General features: G+C 32.4%; 3 protein-coding genes across 3 annotated transcripts; 1 reads left to right on the top strand and 2 right to left on the bottom strand.

Annotated features, from left to right (window-relative positions):
• Positions 1–2,744: 2,744 nt before the first annotated feature.
• Positions 2,745–5,194, bottom strand: LOC145101054 (B3 domain-containing protein REM5-like). The gene is made up of 4 exons (XM_079038220.1): positions 4,968–5,194; positions 4,061–4,163; positions 3,499–3,969; positions 2,745–3,401 (listed from the first exon to the last, which is right to left on the bottom strand). Exons 2-4 carry the CDS (start codon positions 4,124–4,126, stop codon positions 2,907–2,909), a joined length of 1,032 nt encoding a protein of 343 aa, XP_078894346.1. The 5' UTR covers positions 4,127–4,163; positions 4,968–5,194; the 3' UTR covers positions 2,745–2,906.
• Positions 5,195–5,963: 769 nt separating this feature from the next.
• Positions 5,964–8,152, top strand: LOC145101055 (mitochondrial outer membrane protein porin of 36 kDa-like). Its single transcript, XM_079038221.1, has 6 exons — positions 5,964–6,085; positions 6,407–6,474; positions 6,906–7,016; positions 7,099–7,185; positions 7,254–7,462; positions 7,567–8,152. Exons 1-6 carry the CDS (start codon positions 6,037–6,039, stop codon positions 7,871–7,873), a joined length of 831 nt encoding a protein of 276 aa, XP_078894347.1. The 5' UTR covers positions 5,964–6,036; the 3' UTR covers positions 7,874–8,152.
• A 2,799-nt stretch (positions 8,153–10,951) lies between these two features.
• Positions 10,952–13,749, bottom strand: LOC145101053 (serine/threonine-protein kinase PBL34-like). Its single transcript, XM_079038219.1, has 6 exons — positions 13,070–13,749; positions 12,664–12,995; positions 12,410–12,545; positions 12,166–12,302; positions 11,950–12,073; positions 10,952–11,588 (listed from the first exon to the last, which is right to left on the bottom strand). The coding sequence occupies exons 1-6, from the start codon at positions 13,260–13,262 to the stop codon at positions 11,083–11,085; spliced, it is 1,428 nt and encodes a 475-aa protein (XP_078894345.1). The 5' UTR covers positions 13,263–13,749; the 3' UTR covers positions 10,952–11,082.
• Positions 13,750–15,934: the final 2,185 nt, after the last annotated feature.

Genomic DNA, 15,934 nt, shown 5'->3' with positions numbered 1-15,934 from the left:
ATAAAGTTGCCAACTTTATTTGTTTCTTCCTTCCAAACTTGCTCAAGTATGACGAACATGGGACAATATTCAACATATAACCACTTTAAGCCATAAAGCAAGAAACTTGGACACTTACAAAGGTCTAGAGATGCGCAAAAGAGATCTTCACTTCAACCAAGAAGCAATACAACCTTTCCAATGCCTTTTCTTTCTTTCCAAGCAACCAAGGTCACCAAAATAGACTCACACTTGTCAAGTAGGAATTAGGGTTAGGGTTTCTGAAACTTGAGGATGATGGAGGTTGATAAGGAACCTGAAAAATGACTTAGAGTGGTTTAAATACGAAGCAAACCCTAAAAGAATCATGTGCTTGGGCCAAGACAGTTGTCATGTTGTGGCAACCTTTGGTCACGTCGTGGCGATCCAATAACACACACGGTTCATTAAACAATTTCCACGTCATGGCCATGATTTCCTCTAAACCTTAATCTTTGGTCCCTGATAAAAGTAAGATTAACCAATCTGGAACACAGGTGTTACACAAAAACACCAACTACTTAGAAAGTGCAACAAGAAAACTGAAATTTAAATTAAATCCAATTTAGACTTCCAAAATCCATAGGGGTAAAACCGTCAATGTTGCACATGTGATTCAAATTGGAAAATATAATACTTAGGGCATCCATAATGAGAGTTTAATAGGAGTTAAATAGATGGTGATTAGGATTGAATAGAGGTTGAATGGAGTGTGGATGATGACATGGATGATGGTTGAATGGAAGAGTTGTATGATGATTGAGTGGTTGAATGAAATTAATCTATTATTTTTCAATTAAATTTCAAACAAAATATATAGGTAATCATATTCATTTGTATTTTTATATTTTTTAATTAAACCATAAATAAAATTAGCCATATTTTTAGGTATTATATTATTTAATATATCAATTTTAGGTCTTATTTGTTTTTAAATAAATAACATAAATGAAGTGTTTAAAACCAAAAACTCCCATAAAAAGAAATATATCTGTTACAAATCTAATACAAACTAATTTCAATAAATATTACATTAACCGAACTATTACACATTATTTTCGACTGTCATAGATCTGAGTAGCATGTCGGAGATAGGACGAAAAATTTGGATGAACAATTGTGAAAAGTTCAAGATAAAATATAATTTCTAGGTGTCATTTTTTTATTAATATATTTTTAGGTTTCATGTTTTTTAATTAATGTATTTTCAGATATTAAATGTTTTAGGTTTTGTAATTTTTAATTAATGTACTTTTGAGTATTGTATTTTGTAGTGTAAATTACACGAATGGTCCCTATCGTTTGGGGTAATTTGCACGTTTGGTCCCTAACTTACTTTTTTAACTCGGAAGGTCCCTACAATTTGTTTTTGTTGCGCGTTTAGTCCTTGTCTTACCTAAAAAGACTATTTTGCCCTTGATTATTTAGTTTATTTAAATAAGACGAGGTAGGTAAGGTAATGTAAAGTGAGGTGGAAGTGGGGTCGGGTGTGTGTTTATTTAAATAAATTAAAAAATCAATGGCAAAATAGTCTTTTTAGGTATGAAAGGAACCAAGCGTGCAACAAAAACAAATAGTAAGGACTTTCATAGTTAAAAAAATAAGTTAGGGACCAAACGTGCAAATTAGCTCAAACCATAGGGACCATTCATGTAATTTACTCTTTTTTTAACTGTATAAAGTTTAATGGAATGTGGATGTTAAGGAGTAAAGTTGAATAAAAAGTGAAATGCTCATGTGACAATCCATTGAATTCCTTAAAGTTCAGTGGAATTAAGATGCCCTTAAACATTTAAGTCAATGGACTTAGGTTATATACGAGATGACTTACCAAGGTAATTATCTTTATCGTTTTGTTCATATTTTGACAATTTTTTTTGTACACATTTAACCATTTAACTTGTTATATTTGTTCATATATTATCGTTGTCACCGGCTATAGCAGGTGACAATAGTAATAAGTGAATACATTTAACAAGTTAAATGGTCAAATGTGTAAAAAAAATGGAAAGTTGTCTAAATGTGAACAAAACGAAAAGTTAATTACCATAATAAGTAATTTTCTCTTTATTTTTTATTTTTTTGTATTATTTTTTTCAAATATTATTTTTAAAATATCCCTAATATCCTAAATATTAATTAAATATTGATCGATTCTAAATTTTACTTTTTAGTTAATAAATATGTTTTTGTTTTGTGAAATACTTTATATAGTCTCTTATGTTTTTTTTCTTTTGTTTTTAAGTATATACAATATTTTTAAAGTAAATAGTGTCTAACAACAAAATTAAATAAATTAAATATGTAATAATAAGTATGGAGGGTCTTCTAAAAAAAATATTACGTAGCAAATAAAAAAACAAAAAAAATTTATATAATGTAAATGTTTTAAATTTATTTCATCTTTTTAATACCTTTTAATTTGAAGTTAATAAACTTTTAATTTCTTTAATACAACATTTTAAACTACTATTTTACAAAAATATTTTAAAATGTTATAAAAAAAAATAATAAATTATCATACAAAATCTATGAAACATTTTAAAATTGTTATAAAAAATTTAGAAATAACTCTATAAAAGATATAAAATAAAATTATTCATATTTAGACAAAAAAATTTTTACATATTTAAATATTTAATTTATTAAATATATTCATATATTATTATTATCACCTATTATATAACAAATGAAAATAATAATATATTATCATATTTAACAAATGATGAAATATACCTAACATAATCCTTTTTCTAGATTACATACCATTTAACTCTAACTGTCGATGACTATATTTTAATGCAATGTTTCACATAAAGCAAAACATTTTACATATACGCAAAAATTGAAGTTAGCCCACTAAACCTTCTAAAAATGTAAAAGTAACATCAGAGGCCAGCTGTACTCTTCCTCTTACGTGGTCTTCCAACTGATCTCTTCCCCACCTCTTCTCTCACCACCTCCGCACGCGGCGGCCGTCCTACCGGTTTCCTAACCTCAGCGGCCTGAACTTTGCCAGCTGGCTTCTTGGCCCGCACCTCCTTCTCCACCTCCACACGCGGCGGCCGCCCTACCGGTCTCTTCAAAACCACAGTCGGCGGGACCTCAGCTGCCTGAACTTTTCCGGCTGGGTGTTTCTTGGTTATGGTTTCTAGAAGTAATTTGTCTTCGTTCTTTATGAACTTGAAGACGCATTCATCTCCTTCTGATAAGTTATTCAGTCGCCAGAAATCACTCCAAACTGAAGACAAATAGTACCTTGTACACACCTTGCTCTCCGAACGAAAACTCATCTGCCACTCTTTTCCGGCAGGATTCCTCATGGTTATACTTCTTCTTCCCGCCTCGATTCCGGCCAACCGCACAAATTCCGATGGGACGCGCTGATATATGCAAACACAAGTTACATTCTCTTTTTAGAACGCATAAATCTGAAAGATTAAGAAGAATTTATGTTAGTTATAGCACAACGAATCTTACCATACAACATTTGTGGCCTTGAGATATAATCATCTTAAAGAAAGGATCTCCAACACCATCATCATCATCCCCGCCGATCTCACCACAGTCATCTTCATCATCTTCTTTATCGCCATCACGACCAACACCATGATCACCAGCACCATTATTATTATTATTATCTTCTTCTTCTTCTTCTTCTTTTTTACCATTCTTTTCAGGGATTTCTGAGGGAAATTTTTTTTCACACCCATTGGGACCGAAACTTGTAAGTGTGAAGGTGGATTCATCAACTAGGGAAAATACAAGAAAATCCCATAAACCCAACTGGCTATCTGCAACTACATTGTTCCATCCATCTGCAAAACAGTGGATTCCATCAATATTTTTGATCTTCACACTCCATGAATGCTCTCCAGTTACAGATCGGATTATCGAGCTCTCAGGGATCTTGTTCTCCATGTGATCACGGACAAAATCAGGTGGTATTGCCTGCAAAATACCACGATTTCATGAATGGAATCAATAGAACAGAAAAAAAAAACAGAAATTAACTCGAGTACTCCGAGAAGAAGATGAGTACTATGTAAGAGGCAGCGGATGGGTCCTGCAAGATCTTCAAGAAAGAAGGCTGGTAACGAGTGGCCATTTGCAGACTTCTAGGCCCCGAATCCTAGGTTTTGATACTGCAAAATATTAGATTAAAGGGCTTAGGTCAATTTTGGTCACTTAACTTTTGGTTTTGTGCTTATTTGGTCAATTAACTCTTTTTAAGTTTTAAAAGGTCATCAAACTTTTGACTTTGAGCTCATTTAGTCACTTAATTTTTGGTTTGGTCACCTAACTTTTAAAATTGTGCACATTTAGTCACCTAACTTTTAATTTAAAATTGTGCTCATTTAGTCACTAAAATTTTGAAAAAATTTAAAAGTTTAGTGACTAAATGAGGACAATTTTAAAAATTAGGTGACTAAATGTGACCAAACCAAAAGTTAAGTGACTAAATGAGCACAAAGCCAAAAATTTGATGACTTTTTAAAACTTAAAAAGAGTTAAGTGACCAAATGAGCACAAAACCAAAAGTTAAGTGACCAAAAATGACCTAAACCCTAGATTAAAATGTTGAAAACGGAGTATGTAGGAGTAGGAAAACGCCAAAGGAGATGTATACTATGATACTACATGAGCAAACTGATGTGATGTTGAAACAGAGTATTTGTTTGAAATTTTTTATTAATATTCTATAAAATGGAGAATAGATACCGAAAATTAATACAAGCAACGCAACTGGGTTCGTTTTTAAAAACCCTATTTTTTTCACAAAGCTTTTTCAAGTTCATCTATGGCGGATATTACTTCCTCAAATGAAGAAATACTTTCTTGCCCCAAAATAATCATCGATAGCGACTTCATTCAAGCAATGATAGACCAGTGGTTTGAATTTTAACGTACTAAAAATTCAAAACAGGTAAAATTATAAAACGTGCTACCTGGACAAGGATAAAGAGAGGTCGTTTGCGGATGAAAGTGTTGCTCGCCGGCAATCACAACCGTCGCCGGAAGATTGGATCTATGCGCCGGATTCAGTGAGAGAGACTATAGATAATTCAATCTTTTTCAAAGAACTTCTTTGATCTCCACTTTTTTAACCAGCGTAAACAAATAGTGAGGGGTTGTTTGAACCAGGTTTGAAGCTCTACTGAAACATATTGTTTGATTACACCTTTCACCGAATGTGTTAAATACTAAATATCACTATTTTACCCTTTACCCTTCTGTAACTGTATTGATATTAAATTACAAAATACTAAATATCACTATTTTACCCTTTACCCTTCTGTAACTGTATTGATATTAAATTACAAATTAATATATAAAATGGTTTGAAACTTAGTTGCCACCAACCAAGAAACAAAGCTCGTATATAAATCAAATCACTTGTAATATTTTTATTTTCATGAAAATCTTTTCTATTTATCATTTTATTTCCTCCCTTTATTTATTTCTAGTGAAGATGATGATTCAATGCATTTCACTGCTACTTCGTCTAATTGACTAAAATGATGGACTTTGGATATTCCATTTTAGTTGCTTTTGAAATTTGAATAAATTAAACTATCATTTATAAAAACAAACAAATTAACAAAAATATGCATCAATGCAACAGAGGGTGTTTGGGATTGTTTTTCATGCCAAAAAGTTCTTTTGATAAAAGTTCTTTTGATTTTTTGGCTTTTTATAGAAGAACACTTTAATGTGTTTTTACTTTTCAAAAACTAAAAACCCAAAAGTTACAAAAATTCATAAATTCATTACTTTTAAAAAGCTTATTTTTATTCTTGACAAAAAGTTGTTTTAAAAGTCATTTTAAAAGATTTTCTCAAACACCCTCTTATAATTATAATTCAGGGGGTGATAATGCAACTTATAAAAATTATATGTCCTCGATGTGAAAATATTTCATCCGCACCGATTCAATTCAACAGGTTGTGTTTAAAGACGCCTTCTCTGTCGCACAAAAATCACTCACAAATTTCTCGAGCACGAAGAACAGAAGAGATGGGGAAAGGTCCAGGTCTCTACCCCGATATCGGGAAAAAAGCCAGAGGTAACAAACAAACAAACAAACACTCATCGATTCAATTTTTCACTTCCTTTTGTTTTGTTTTAATTTTACGTATCGATTTACTTGTTTCCGTTTCTGCATTAGTTTTCCAATTGATTGATACTGTTGCGTATGATTCTTTCGATAACCATTCAAAAAAATTAAACGGCTATTTTTTTTTTTTGCTTCGCGTCTGTTTGTGTCGTGTGATTGTGAGTGTATTTTTTGTCTCTTCTGCTTCAATCGATACTGTTGTTTATTGCTTTATTGTTTTGAATATGATTGATCTTGATATCATTATCGTTTCGTTTTTGTGTTTTTCAGATCTTCTTTACAGGGATTACCAGGGCGACCATAAGTTTTCTCTCACAACATATACCGCCAACGGAGTTGTCAGTGTTTCTCTTATCTCTATCTTCCTATCTATCTGTCTGCGTGTATATCTGTATCAAGTATGAACATATGCATTTCTATATTTCACCATGCATATGGTGATTAACAACTTATCTGTATCTAATATTCTAATTTGAAACTGAAGCTAGGGTTAGGCCATTGCTGCTCCCTCCCCTGTAAATCAAATTTTGTAGGTTAATTGTTGTTAACTGTACAAATAATTTAGTTGTTAGATTGCTTGAAGTCCCATTAATTAGCTAACTCATAATCTACAATCTAATTAAATTGTATGATTATGGAAAGAAATTCTGTTTTTATTATGCTATGCACACTTTATTCTTTGATCTACTGTCACGTCCCTCTTTTAACCACTGTAAACATTTTCTACATTTAATACTTTGCTCTCTCTCTAATTTCATCTATATTTCAGTCAATCACCTCATCAGGAGCTAAGAAAGGCGAGTTGTTTTTGGCTGATGTGAACACAAAACTCATCAACAAAAACATCACAACCGATGTCAAAGTGGACACAAACTCTAAGGTAACAACCATGATTAATTACAACTTCACTTGGTTTCTAAACTGCAATTAAACATCTTGTTGCATATATGGCAACAACTCAGGTTTTCACCACCATCACCATTGATGAAGCTGCACCTGGACTCAAAACAATCTTCAGCTTTGTTGTTCCTGATCAGAGATCTGGCAAGGTACTTATTGAGATGATGTTACTCATACTGACACTGATACTGATACTGATACTGGAGTTTGGGTACAGGTGGAACTTCAATACTTGCACGAACATGCAGGAATCAGTACAAGCATCGGTTTGACCGCAAGTCCCATAGTCAACTTCTCTGGCGTGGCTGGAAACAACACGGTTGCAGTCGGGACCGATATTTCCTTCGACACTGCTTCCGGAAACTTCACCAAATACAATGCGGGACTCAGTTTCTCAACTTCTGACCTCATTGCATCTTTGACACTGTGGGTCGTTATTTTTTTATTTTCTGGTTAAATAAATTAAAATTAAAATAATTTTCACTATTATAACTGGGTAGTTATTTATGTATGTATTTATTTATTTATAGGAATGATAAAGGGGACACGCTTACTGCTTCCTACTACCACACTGTAAGTCCGTTGACTAATACGGCTGTGGGTGGTGAGTTGACTCATGGGTTTTCGAGTAATGAAAACTCGTTGACTTTTGGGACACAGCACTCGTTGGATCCGTTGACTATGGTCAAGGCTCGGGTCAATAATTTTGGAATTGCAAGTGGTCTTGTTCAGCATGAATGGCGCCCGAAATCGGTTTTTACTATCTCGGGGGAAGTGGATACAAGGGCTATTGAAAAGAGTGCTAAGGTTGGTTTGGCTCTTGCTTTCAAGCCTTGAATTTTGGAAATGAAGGAAGGATTCGCCCGAAACAATACTTGTGTCTAGTGTTGATGATATTTGTTATGGTGGTTTTTGTATGGGTGAAGAGAAATAATGTAGGTATAGGTAGGTAGGTGACTTTTGGAAACTTTTTTTTTTTTTTGGCTCTTGTTTTGGTTTTGGGACTATGCCAAAGTGATTTAGCAAAGATAAAGGTGCTTGTTGGTAAAATCCGTTTTACAAAATTGAAGATTATTTTGTGATCATAAGGATATATATTTTCATTTTCGTTTCATATATGAGGACGTATTTTGGTTGTTTTACGCCGGAGGAAGTGGTGCGACCGAAACCGCACTCCCTTTACCGCCACATAAGCGTCACGTTATTTTTTTCTTGTCACACCAAGGGAGTGGTGCCGTATTTTTATTTTTTATCATTGTTTTTTTAACTATTTTAATTTAATAAAACTTATTTTTTAATTAAAAAGTATAATTTTAAAAAGATAATATTTCATTAATTAAAAATACAAATACCATATATTGCTTAACTTAAAAAAAAAAAATAAAAAAATAAAAATAAAAAAAATTTAGAAAAGCAGATTATAAAACATAAAACCTACAACTTATTAAAACATGCACGCACACCAAACGATTAAAAACTTGAAAAAAAAAACTAGAAATTAGCCACGATTTGCTTAACGCTTTTTCACTTCCTCCATCGCCAAAACAACTTGAAGCTCGTCTCCGGTCTTATTCGACGTGTCCAACGATAGTACTCGCATGTCACTATCTCTTTGTTTTCGTAGCTCTCTTTCAGAAGCAATTTGCAAAATCTTGTCTATTCTATCTTTTATACCCTTCATGTCGGCCTCTATTTTTTTCAACTCATCTGAACCCCACGCTTTGTCTTTGCCTTTGCTTTTTGCTTTGTCTCTTCCCATTGGTCGGGAAGGTAGTGAAATTGAAACATGTTCATCTTCGTTCAGATCAAACTGAACACGAGCATCTGATGTAGTGTGATCAGACTCAGATGTTCTGCTGCGTTTTGAACCACTGTCGATATGCTCGTCTTATGTTTTGTTACTTTGTCATTTCTTGTTATCTTTCACAAAATTCCAAACTTCAAAAAACTTGAAAGCCTTCAGGTTTTCTTTTTGATACACTTTCAGCGCTTTTTTCAAAATCACATCATCGTTTTCTCCACTTTTCCATTGACGTTTCATGTTGTTATAAAAATTATTAAACAACATGATTTCCTTGTTCATCTTCCCCCATTTCAAGCACACTTGATGTTTTGAACGGTATTCTCCACGGTTTATTCTTTTATGGAACCTATGTAAAACGCGAATCCAAAAGCGGTCATGTTTTTGGTCTTTTCCAACCGTCGCATCTTCTGAAATATCAATCTAAGATTGTGCCAACACTAACACTTCTAGGGGTTCCCAACATTTAGCCTCTTCCTTCTCTTTTCTTTTAGTTGCTGCTCGAGTGGGCTGAGTTTCTTTAATGAATTCCAGTTCGGAATCAGAAACGACCGTTTGTGGTTGTGTTTATGTTTTTGAACAAACTCAGATTGAGACAAAAAATCAAATGAATTAAAATCTGTGTCAGGTTGTGGTAGTGTTTATGGTAGTGGTTGTGTTGGTCGTTGTGGAAAATACGGAAGCATACCGCCATAATGGTAATACGGAGGTGAAAAAATCGGCTGATCAAATGAAGGTATTGGGGTTATGATGTTTCTAAAGGATGTTTTTTCTTCGCTGAGCCTTTTGGAAGAAGACATTTTCAAAAAAATTGGAGAAAAAGAGAGTAAAAGTGTAAGGATTTTGGTTAAATGTCATGTGAAAAATTGTAAGTATATATATATATATATATATATATATATATATATATATATATATATATATATATATATATAGTAAAGTATTAAAAAATAAATAAATGAATGAATAAATAAATTATGACGCAAGGACCGTTCAACGGTCAAGGATGTAGCACCCAATCACAGCACACGGTCTTTTTTAGCAACACTGCCGCCAAAGCCGCAGGAAACCGCACTCAGGGGGCGGTGTTTGTTGTCCAGATGACATGAATGCAGTTCCAAACCGCAGCCCACTCCCAACAGTCTTAGTGACTACTACAACTCTAATATATTACCAACTAGTTTATAACCCGTGAGAACCACGGTTACAAAATTAATTAAATTTTTATAATAAAAACTCAAAATTATTAATTAATTATTTTAAATAAATTATTAATTTAGAGTTTTTTCAGTTATATAAATTTTAATAATTGATTTAAATAAATATGTGAAATTATATCATTTGTATTATTTTTATTTTAATTTTTATTATAATATTATTAATTTAATGTAATTAAAGTGGAAATTTTAAAATTTGAAATTGAAATGGAGTTGACAAGTGATACATTAATTAAGAGACATAATAAGGTGACACATGACAAAAGGAGAATAAAATATACATTAATTAGTAGACCTAATAGGATGACACGTGTCAAAAGGAGAATAAAACTATTCTTTTATTAGAATAGGGATATCATATAACTTACGTCTTGAAACCACAAACAAAACCTGGAAAAACGTGAATATGTAATAAATCATTAACTTCACGTGCTTTGAAGATTGGTGAATGGAAGTTTTAGAATATATGTAAAAAAAGTTTTGGTTATAATAATTATCATTTTTATCTAAATTCAAAAACTCGATTTGGTCCTATAGGTTGGACCGGAATAATCATGTTATTCATGTAACGTTTTGTACCATAACTTAATTATGGGCCAAAAGTTAGATGTGAATCGTGAAATACAACGTAAGCCCAGCCCAGAGTTTAAAAAATATTTAAACACTATAGTTTACGACTTATTTGGCCTGGTTTTATGCTGGTTTGATAATCAGTGTAAAGTATTTTAGGACCAATTTAGGACAAGTTTGAGTTTGGAATGTTGTTACTTTCTTTGTATCATATTAGCGACAAAAATACATGATACAATAATCAATAATCATTGTGGTCGATATTTCTATATATCTCTAGTATTATACATCACACAAATCATGTGTAAACGTTAAACAACATGCCAATACGATCAATTCATCATACTAATTAAACAACAAAATATGATACAATGTTAATAAAAATGTCATATCATAAATTACATTCTCCCAAATTGGGATATTTTTCACAATAAATTTAACACCAATTGTGCCCTTTGTTATTGCTTCTCATTCGGCTTCGGTGAGTCCTTAATAAACTGATGGTGATGAGGCGATGCCCGAGGTATCGACAAGGTCCGTGGATGTTGCTGCCCGTTTCTTGAAAACAAACCGCCCCGTGCCCGAGACCCATCCGAACCCGAGCCGACCCGTTCGGATTGAACCGTTTGAAGGTAATAAGAAGAGCCCGCCATGTCTTTAAGGGCCGGTAATGGTTCAAGACATTCAACCACTTCACTCATTAAGGGCCGGGCTTTTGGGTCACGGCTAAGACAACGGGACGCAAGTTGTGCAGCCTTTTGGGCCCCTTTTATTGAGAAATGGCCTTCTAACCGTGGATCGATTAACCGGTAAAACCGTCTTCTCTCTAATAAATGTGGGCGGGCCCACTCAACGAGATTGTGTTCCCCATTTGGACGGTTTTTGTCCATTGACCTTCGCCCGGTCAACATTTCGAGTAAAACAACACCAAAGCTATATACATCACTTCTTATACTCAAATGTCCTAAAAGAGACAACATAAAACAAGACACAACAATAAGGGCATTTTTTATCAAATGTTGACCGTATAATGTGTTGTCTTGACATATGATGTGTGATGTTACTTTTTTGCATTGTACAAACAATAGATATGACTATTTTACCAATTTGTTAGTAAATCATTTTTTTTTCTTTTGAAAGTAATGATGAATGATAGTAAATGACCATTTTATATTTTTGTCTATAATTAATGCTAAATGACAATAAAAGACCATTTTATCATTTTGTCTGTGCGTCTCTGTTACTTGTTGCTGTTATTGTTACTGTTAAGTTCAATAAGTAAAAAATAAACAAAAAGTAAGCAAACACATAAAAGGATAAAAGACCTGTCATGACGTATTCCGGGGCGGCGTAACCGTAAGTTCCCATGACACGTGTCGATATGTGAGTTTTATCACCCTCTGGGCCATCTTTAGCAAGGCCAAAATCGGAAAGTTTGGCGTTATATTCCTGAATAAAAACAAATCATTAGAAATAAATTTACAAAAAGAAACAATACTCTTAAAAGAAAAATTAAAACACAAAGTTTTCTTGTTGCATACCGCATCTAACAAAATGTTGGAGGTTTTAAAATCACGATAAATCACGGGTCTTTTCGCTTCTTCGTGAAGGAAAGCAAGCCCCTTTGCAGCACCAAGAGCAATTTTCATCCTAATAGACCATGGAAGAGGCAATGATCCTACAATAAGAAAAATAAATTAATTAAAGGGTTGAAATCGTTAAAATGGGGAAAGTACAAGGGTTTTTATGTATTTTTCAAAAAGATGAAGGGGGGTAATAACATACTTCTGAACAAGTGATTCTCCAAGCTCCCACGAGGCAAGAACTCATAAACTAACAACCGTTGATCATCTTCGTTGCAATAACCGATCAATTTAACCAAATTCGGATTCACAAGATCACCTAGGAAATCCACTTCTGCCTGAGAAAAACACCATCTTTTTTCAGATTTTCAGATATAGAATTAAAATGATTCGAATCATTCGACGATATATTTTTGGTATAATTAGATGGAAATAGGAAAAATAATAGAATCGAACCAGCCACTCTTTATGACCCTGAAGTCCGTCCTGATTCAGCGTTTTCACGGCGACTGTAAGTCCGGTGCCGGGCTTCACCGGAGCGGTGCCGTTCTCTTCAATCCAGCCTTTAAACACACACCCAAAACCACCTTCACCGAGAAGACTTTCGGGTCTGAAATTTCTTGTCGCCATTTTAAGATCATTGAAAGCAAATTTTCGAAGTTGAGAAGCAACTTTGATTGCATCTTCTGGTTTTGGACTCGACAAATTGTTTCCGCCACTGGTGGTCGGAGATACTATCGGAGCCACCACCGTTTGATCTTTGCTTGTATCGTTACCTGATTTACTTTCTGCGATAATAACGATTCCAACTTCAATTATGATAATCTTGTTAAATGAAACGAAAAAAGGAGCAATAATTTACCGAATTGAGAACTGATGCCACTTGTGGAGCTATCGACTTTAGATCTTGAAGAAACACAGCTGCCGAGACACCCCCATTTATTCCAACACCCAACGGAACCTTCATCGTTTTTCCACTTTTTCTTGTTCCCTTTTGATTTCATAACATGTAAAGACTCCAATTTTTTTACAGCTTCTTGATTACTAGATGTCATCGTTTTAACACAAACCCTAAAAATCAAACTGGCGGGTAATTGGATATCATAAATCAAACCCAGAAACCGAAAAGATCAGAAGTTTTGCTATATTTGTCATTTGAGCGGTTGTTCTTGGTTGAAAGATGAAGAAATTAGATGTAAAAATCAAAACCCATTTGAGATGAAAAGTGGAAAATGATGATTGATGACACTCACCTCGAAAAGGAAGAGAAAAAGGGTCTTTGACTTGCATACAACAGAAAATTCCCTCAAAACTCCACCAAAATGGAGGTTTTAAGTGGGAATTGAAAAGGCCAAGTTGAGAATTTTCAAAAAAGATTGCAACTTTTTATAAAATTAATTTTGTAGGAACAAAAAGAGATTCAGATCGCATAAAAAAATGGAAATGGAGATGGAAGACGATAGAGAAAGAGAGTGCAAGCTGTATCAGATTCAGATATACTCTTGCGTTCAAAAGCACCCACCACCCAGCAATGTGTATATGTGAAGTACTCAAAATAAAGATTTGAAATCTCACAAAATGGCTGACTTCTTCAACCCAAGAAAAAAAGAATAAAATCCCTAAAATTCAATCATAGCAGTTAACATGGACCAATTACGCAATTACTGTCGTAATAAAGTTTTGGGAAAATCTAAAAAAAAAAATCAATATAAATATCTAAAAGAATATATCATTTTTTTTTATCTATTAACATATCATGTTATTTTTGATTTTATCTAAATTAATATTTTGTGACTATTTTATAGCATTTTGATTTCAATAAAACTATAATACAGAAATGTATTTTTATTTAATTGTTCATTGAAACCAGTATAATAACTTCATAAGTTTTGATTGTAGAAATTTTTAAAAACAAAAACATTCAATAGTCACGAAACATTAAGAAAAAATGCTTTTAATGAACAAAAATATGGCTAAAATGGTTTTAATGATTGAAATATATATAACGTGATGGTTATTTTAAGCATTAAGAGATAATATATTTGGGTTTCTAAGGTTTTTTCTAGAATTTTTTTAATGAAATGATGGTTATAAATTAGATAATTGTTCTATTTTGTTGTTTCTTAAAAGTCAAATCTATACGCTTCTAATTTGATTTACATATATTTGTATCTGTTGCTAACTTTGATTTACTTTCCTATGTTTGCCTCACATCTACATTTCTTACAACATTAATATGATTTGGAATGTGTTGTTTTCATATAAAAATATTTTTTTTCTATTTAAAGTATCTTTGATATAAGTAGTTTTTCATTGAATGTGTTATATATCCATCACAAATATTAATTATATAGTTTTGAACCTAGCTCTCTCTCTCTCTCTCTCTCTCTCTCTCTCTCTATATATATATATATATATATATATATATATATATATATATATATATATATTATTATATTATTAACAACAATTATAATAATAGAAAATTATTTTAGTTTTAGTTATAATAAATCTACTTTATTTTATAATTTCATTATATAAATTATAAATATATTATTTTTATTTATAGTTGATTTTGTTAATAATAATAATAATAATATTAATTATTATTATTATTATTATTATTATAGCTTAGTTTTGTATCATGATTAATTATTATTATTATTATTATTATAGCTTAGTTTTGTATCATGTTTAGTTTGAACATTTTAAATGCAAACTTTGTCCCGTCCATTTGACAAAGTAAAACTAATTCTAACAATGTATTTTTGATTTTATAAATTGATAGATGTTGAAATAGGATAAGTGGAGGCATATTTAAAAATAAAAAGAGGTACATATAATATTACTTTAAAAATGCTAAATGGAGTGTTGTTGCCCATATGACAGGAACAGGAGCTGAAGTTTCCAACTATACCCTCGACTACGAAGGGTAATACAGGTGGCCAGGAAGGAGTTGATTGGAACAGCATAAAACAAAGCGGTCAGTATCGTGAGAGGAAGTGGGAAAAGCGGGCAGTCTGGGCAGGAGAGAGAAAGAGAGAGAGCTTTGAAAATTATTGCTGCATACCTGGTGACGTGTTGCTTTGTGACGTCATATGCTGTCATGCTCAGTATATACTTTTTCAATATATTGTTCTCTCTTCTTGGCATTATTATAACTTCATTTAACGGTAAAATCTCTATTTAACTTGTTTTTTAATTTATTTTGTTATTTTCTTAGAATATCAAACAATCATCCATTTAAGATACTTATTTGACAAAATTTTATAAATGGTTTATGTGGTTTTATAAAATCAGAAGTTTAGCCTTTAAGTTCCAAAAACCTTAAAGATAGTCCCTATAGTTTCAAAAATTTTATCAAATAATCATTTTAGCTGACACCGTCATCTTTTTACCGTTAATAAAAAGACATTTTCGTCATTTCACAAAACATAGACCATTTATGAAGTTTTTTGTTATTTAAAAAAAAAAGATAAAAGAAAATATAATTATTTAATATATAAAAGAAAACATAACCGTCGATTATGCTTCGGTTTTGGTTTTATCGGTTTCGGTTTCGGTTTCATCGGTTTTAGTCGGTTTCTCGGTTTCTTGGTTAGGGTTTGCTCACCCCTATCGGATACACCCGATCTTCTCATGTAATGCTCCAAAATCATGACTTAAAAATTTTATTTTTAGATTAAGAAATCGTTAATACACGTCTTTTCCATAAAAACCAGGGTAA

The sequence above is a fragment of the Lactuca serriola genome, chromosome 4 (genome assembly GCF_051521515.1).
Source record: "Lactuca serriola cultivar US96UC23 chromosome 4, Lser_US96UC23_V15, whole genome shotgun sequence".
In the NCBI taxonomy this organism is placed as follows: domain Eukaryota; kingdom Viridiplantae; phylum Streptophyta; class Magnoliopsida; order Asterales; family Asteraceae; genus Lactuca; species Lactuca serriola.
The sequence above is the reverse complement of the archived record's forward strand: the minus strand, read 5'-3'. Positions and strand labels throughout refer to the sequence as shown.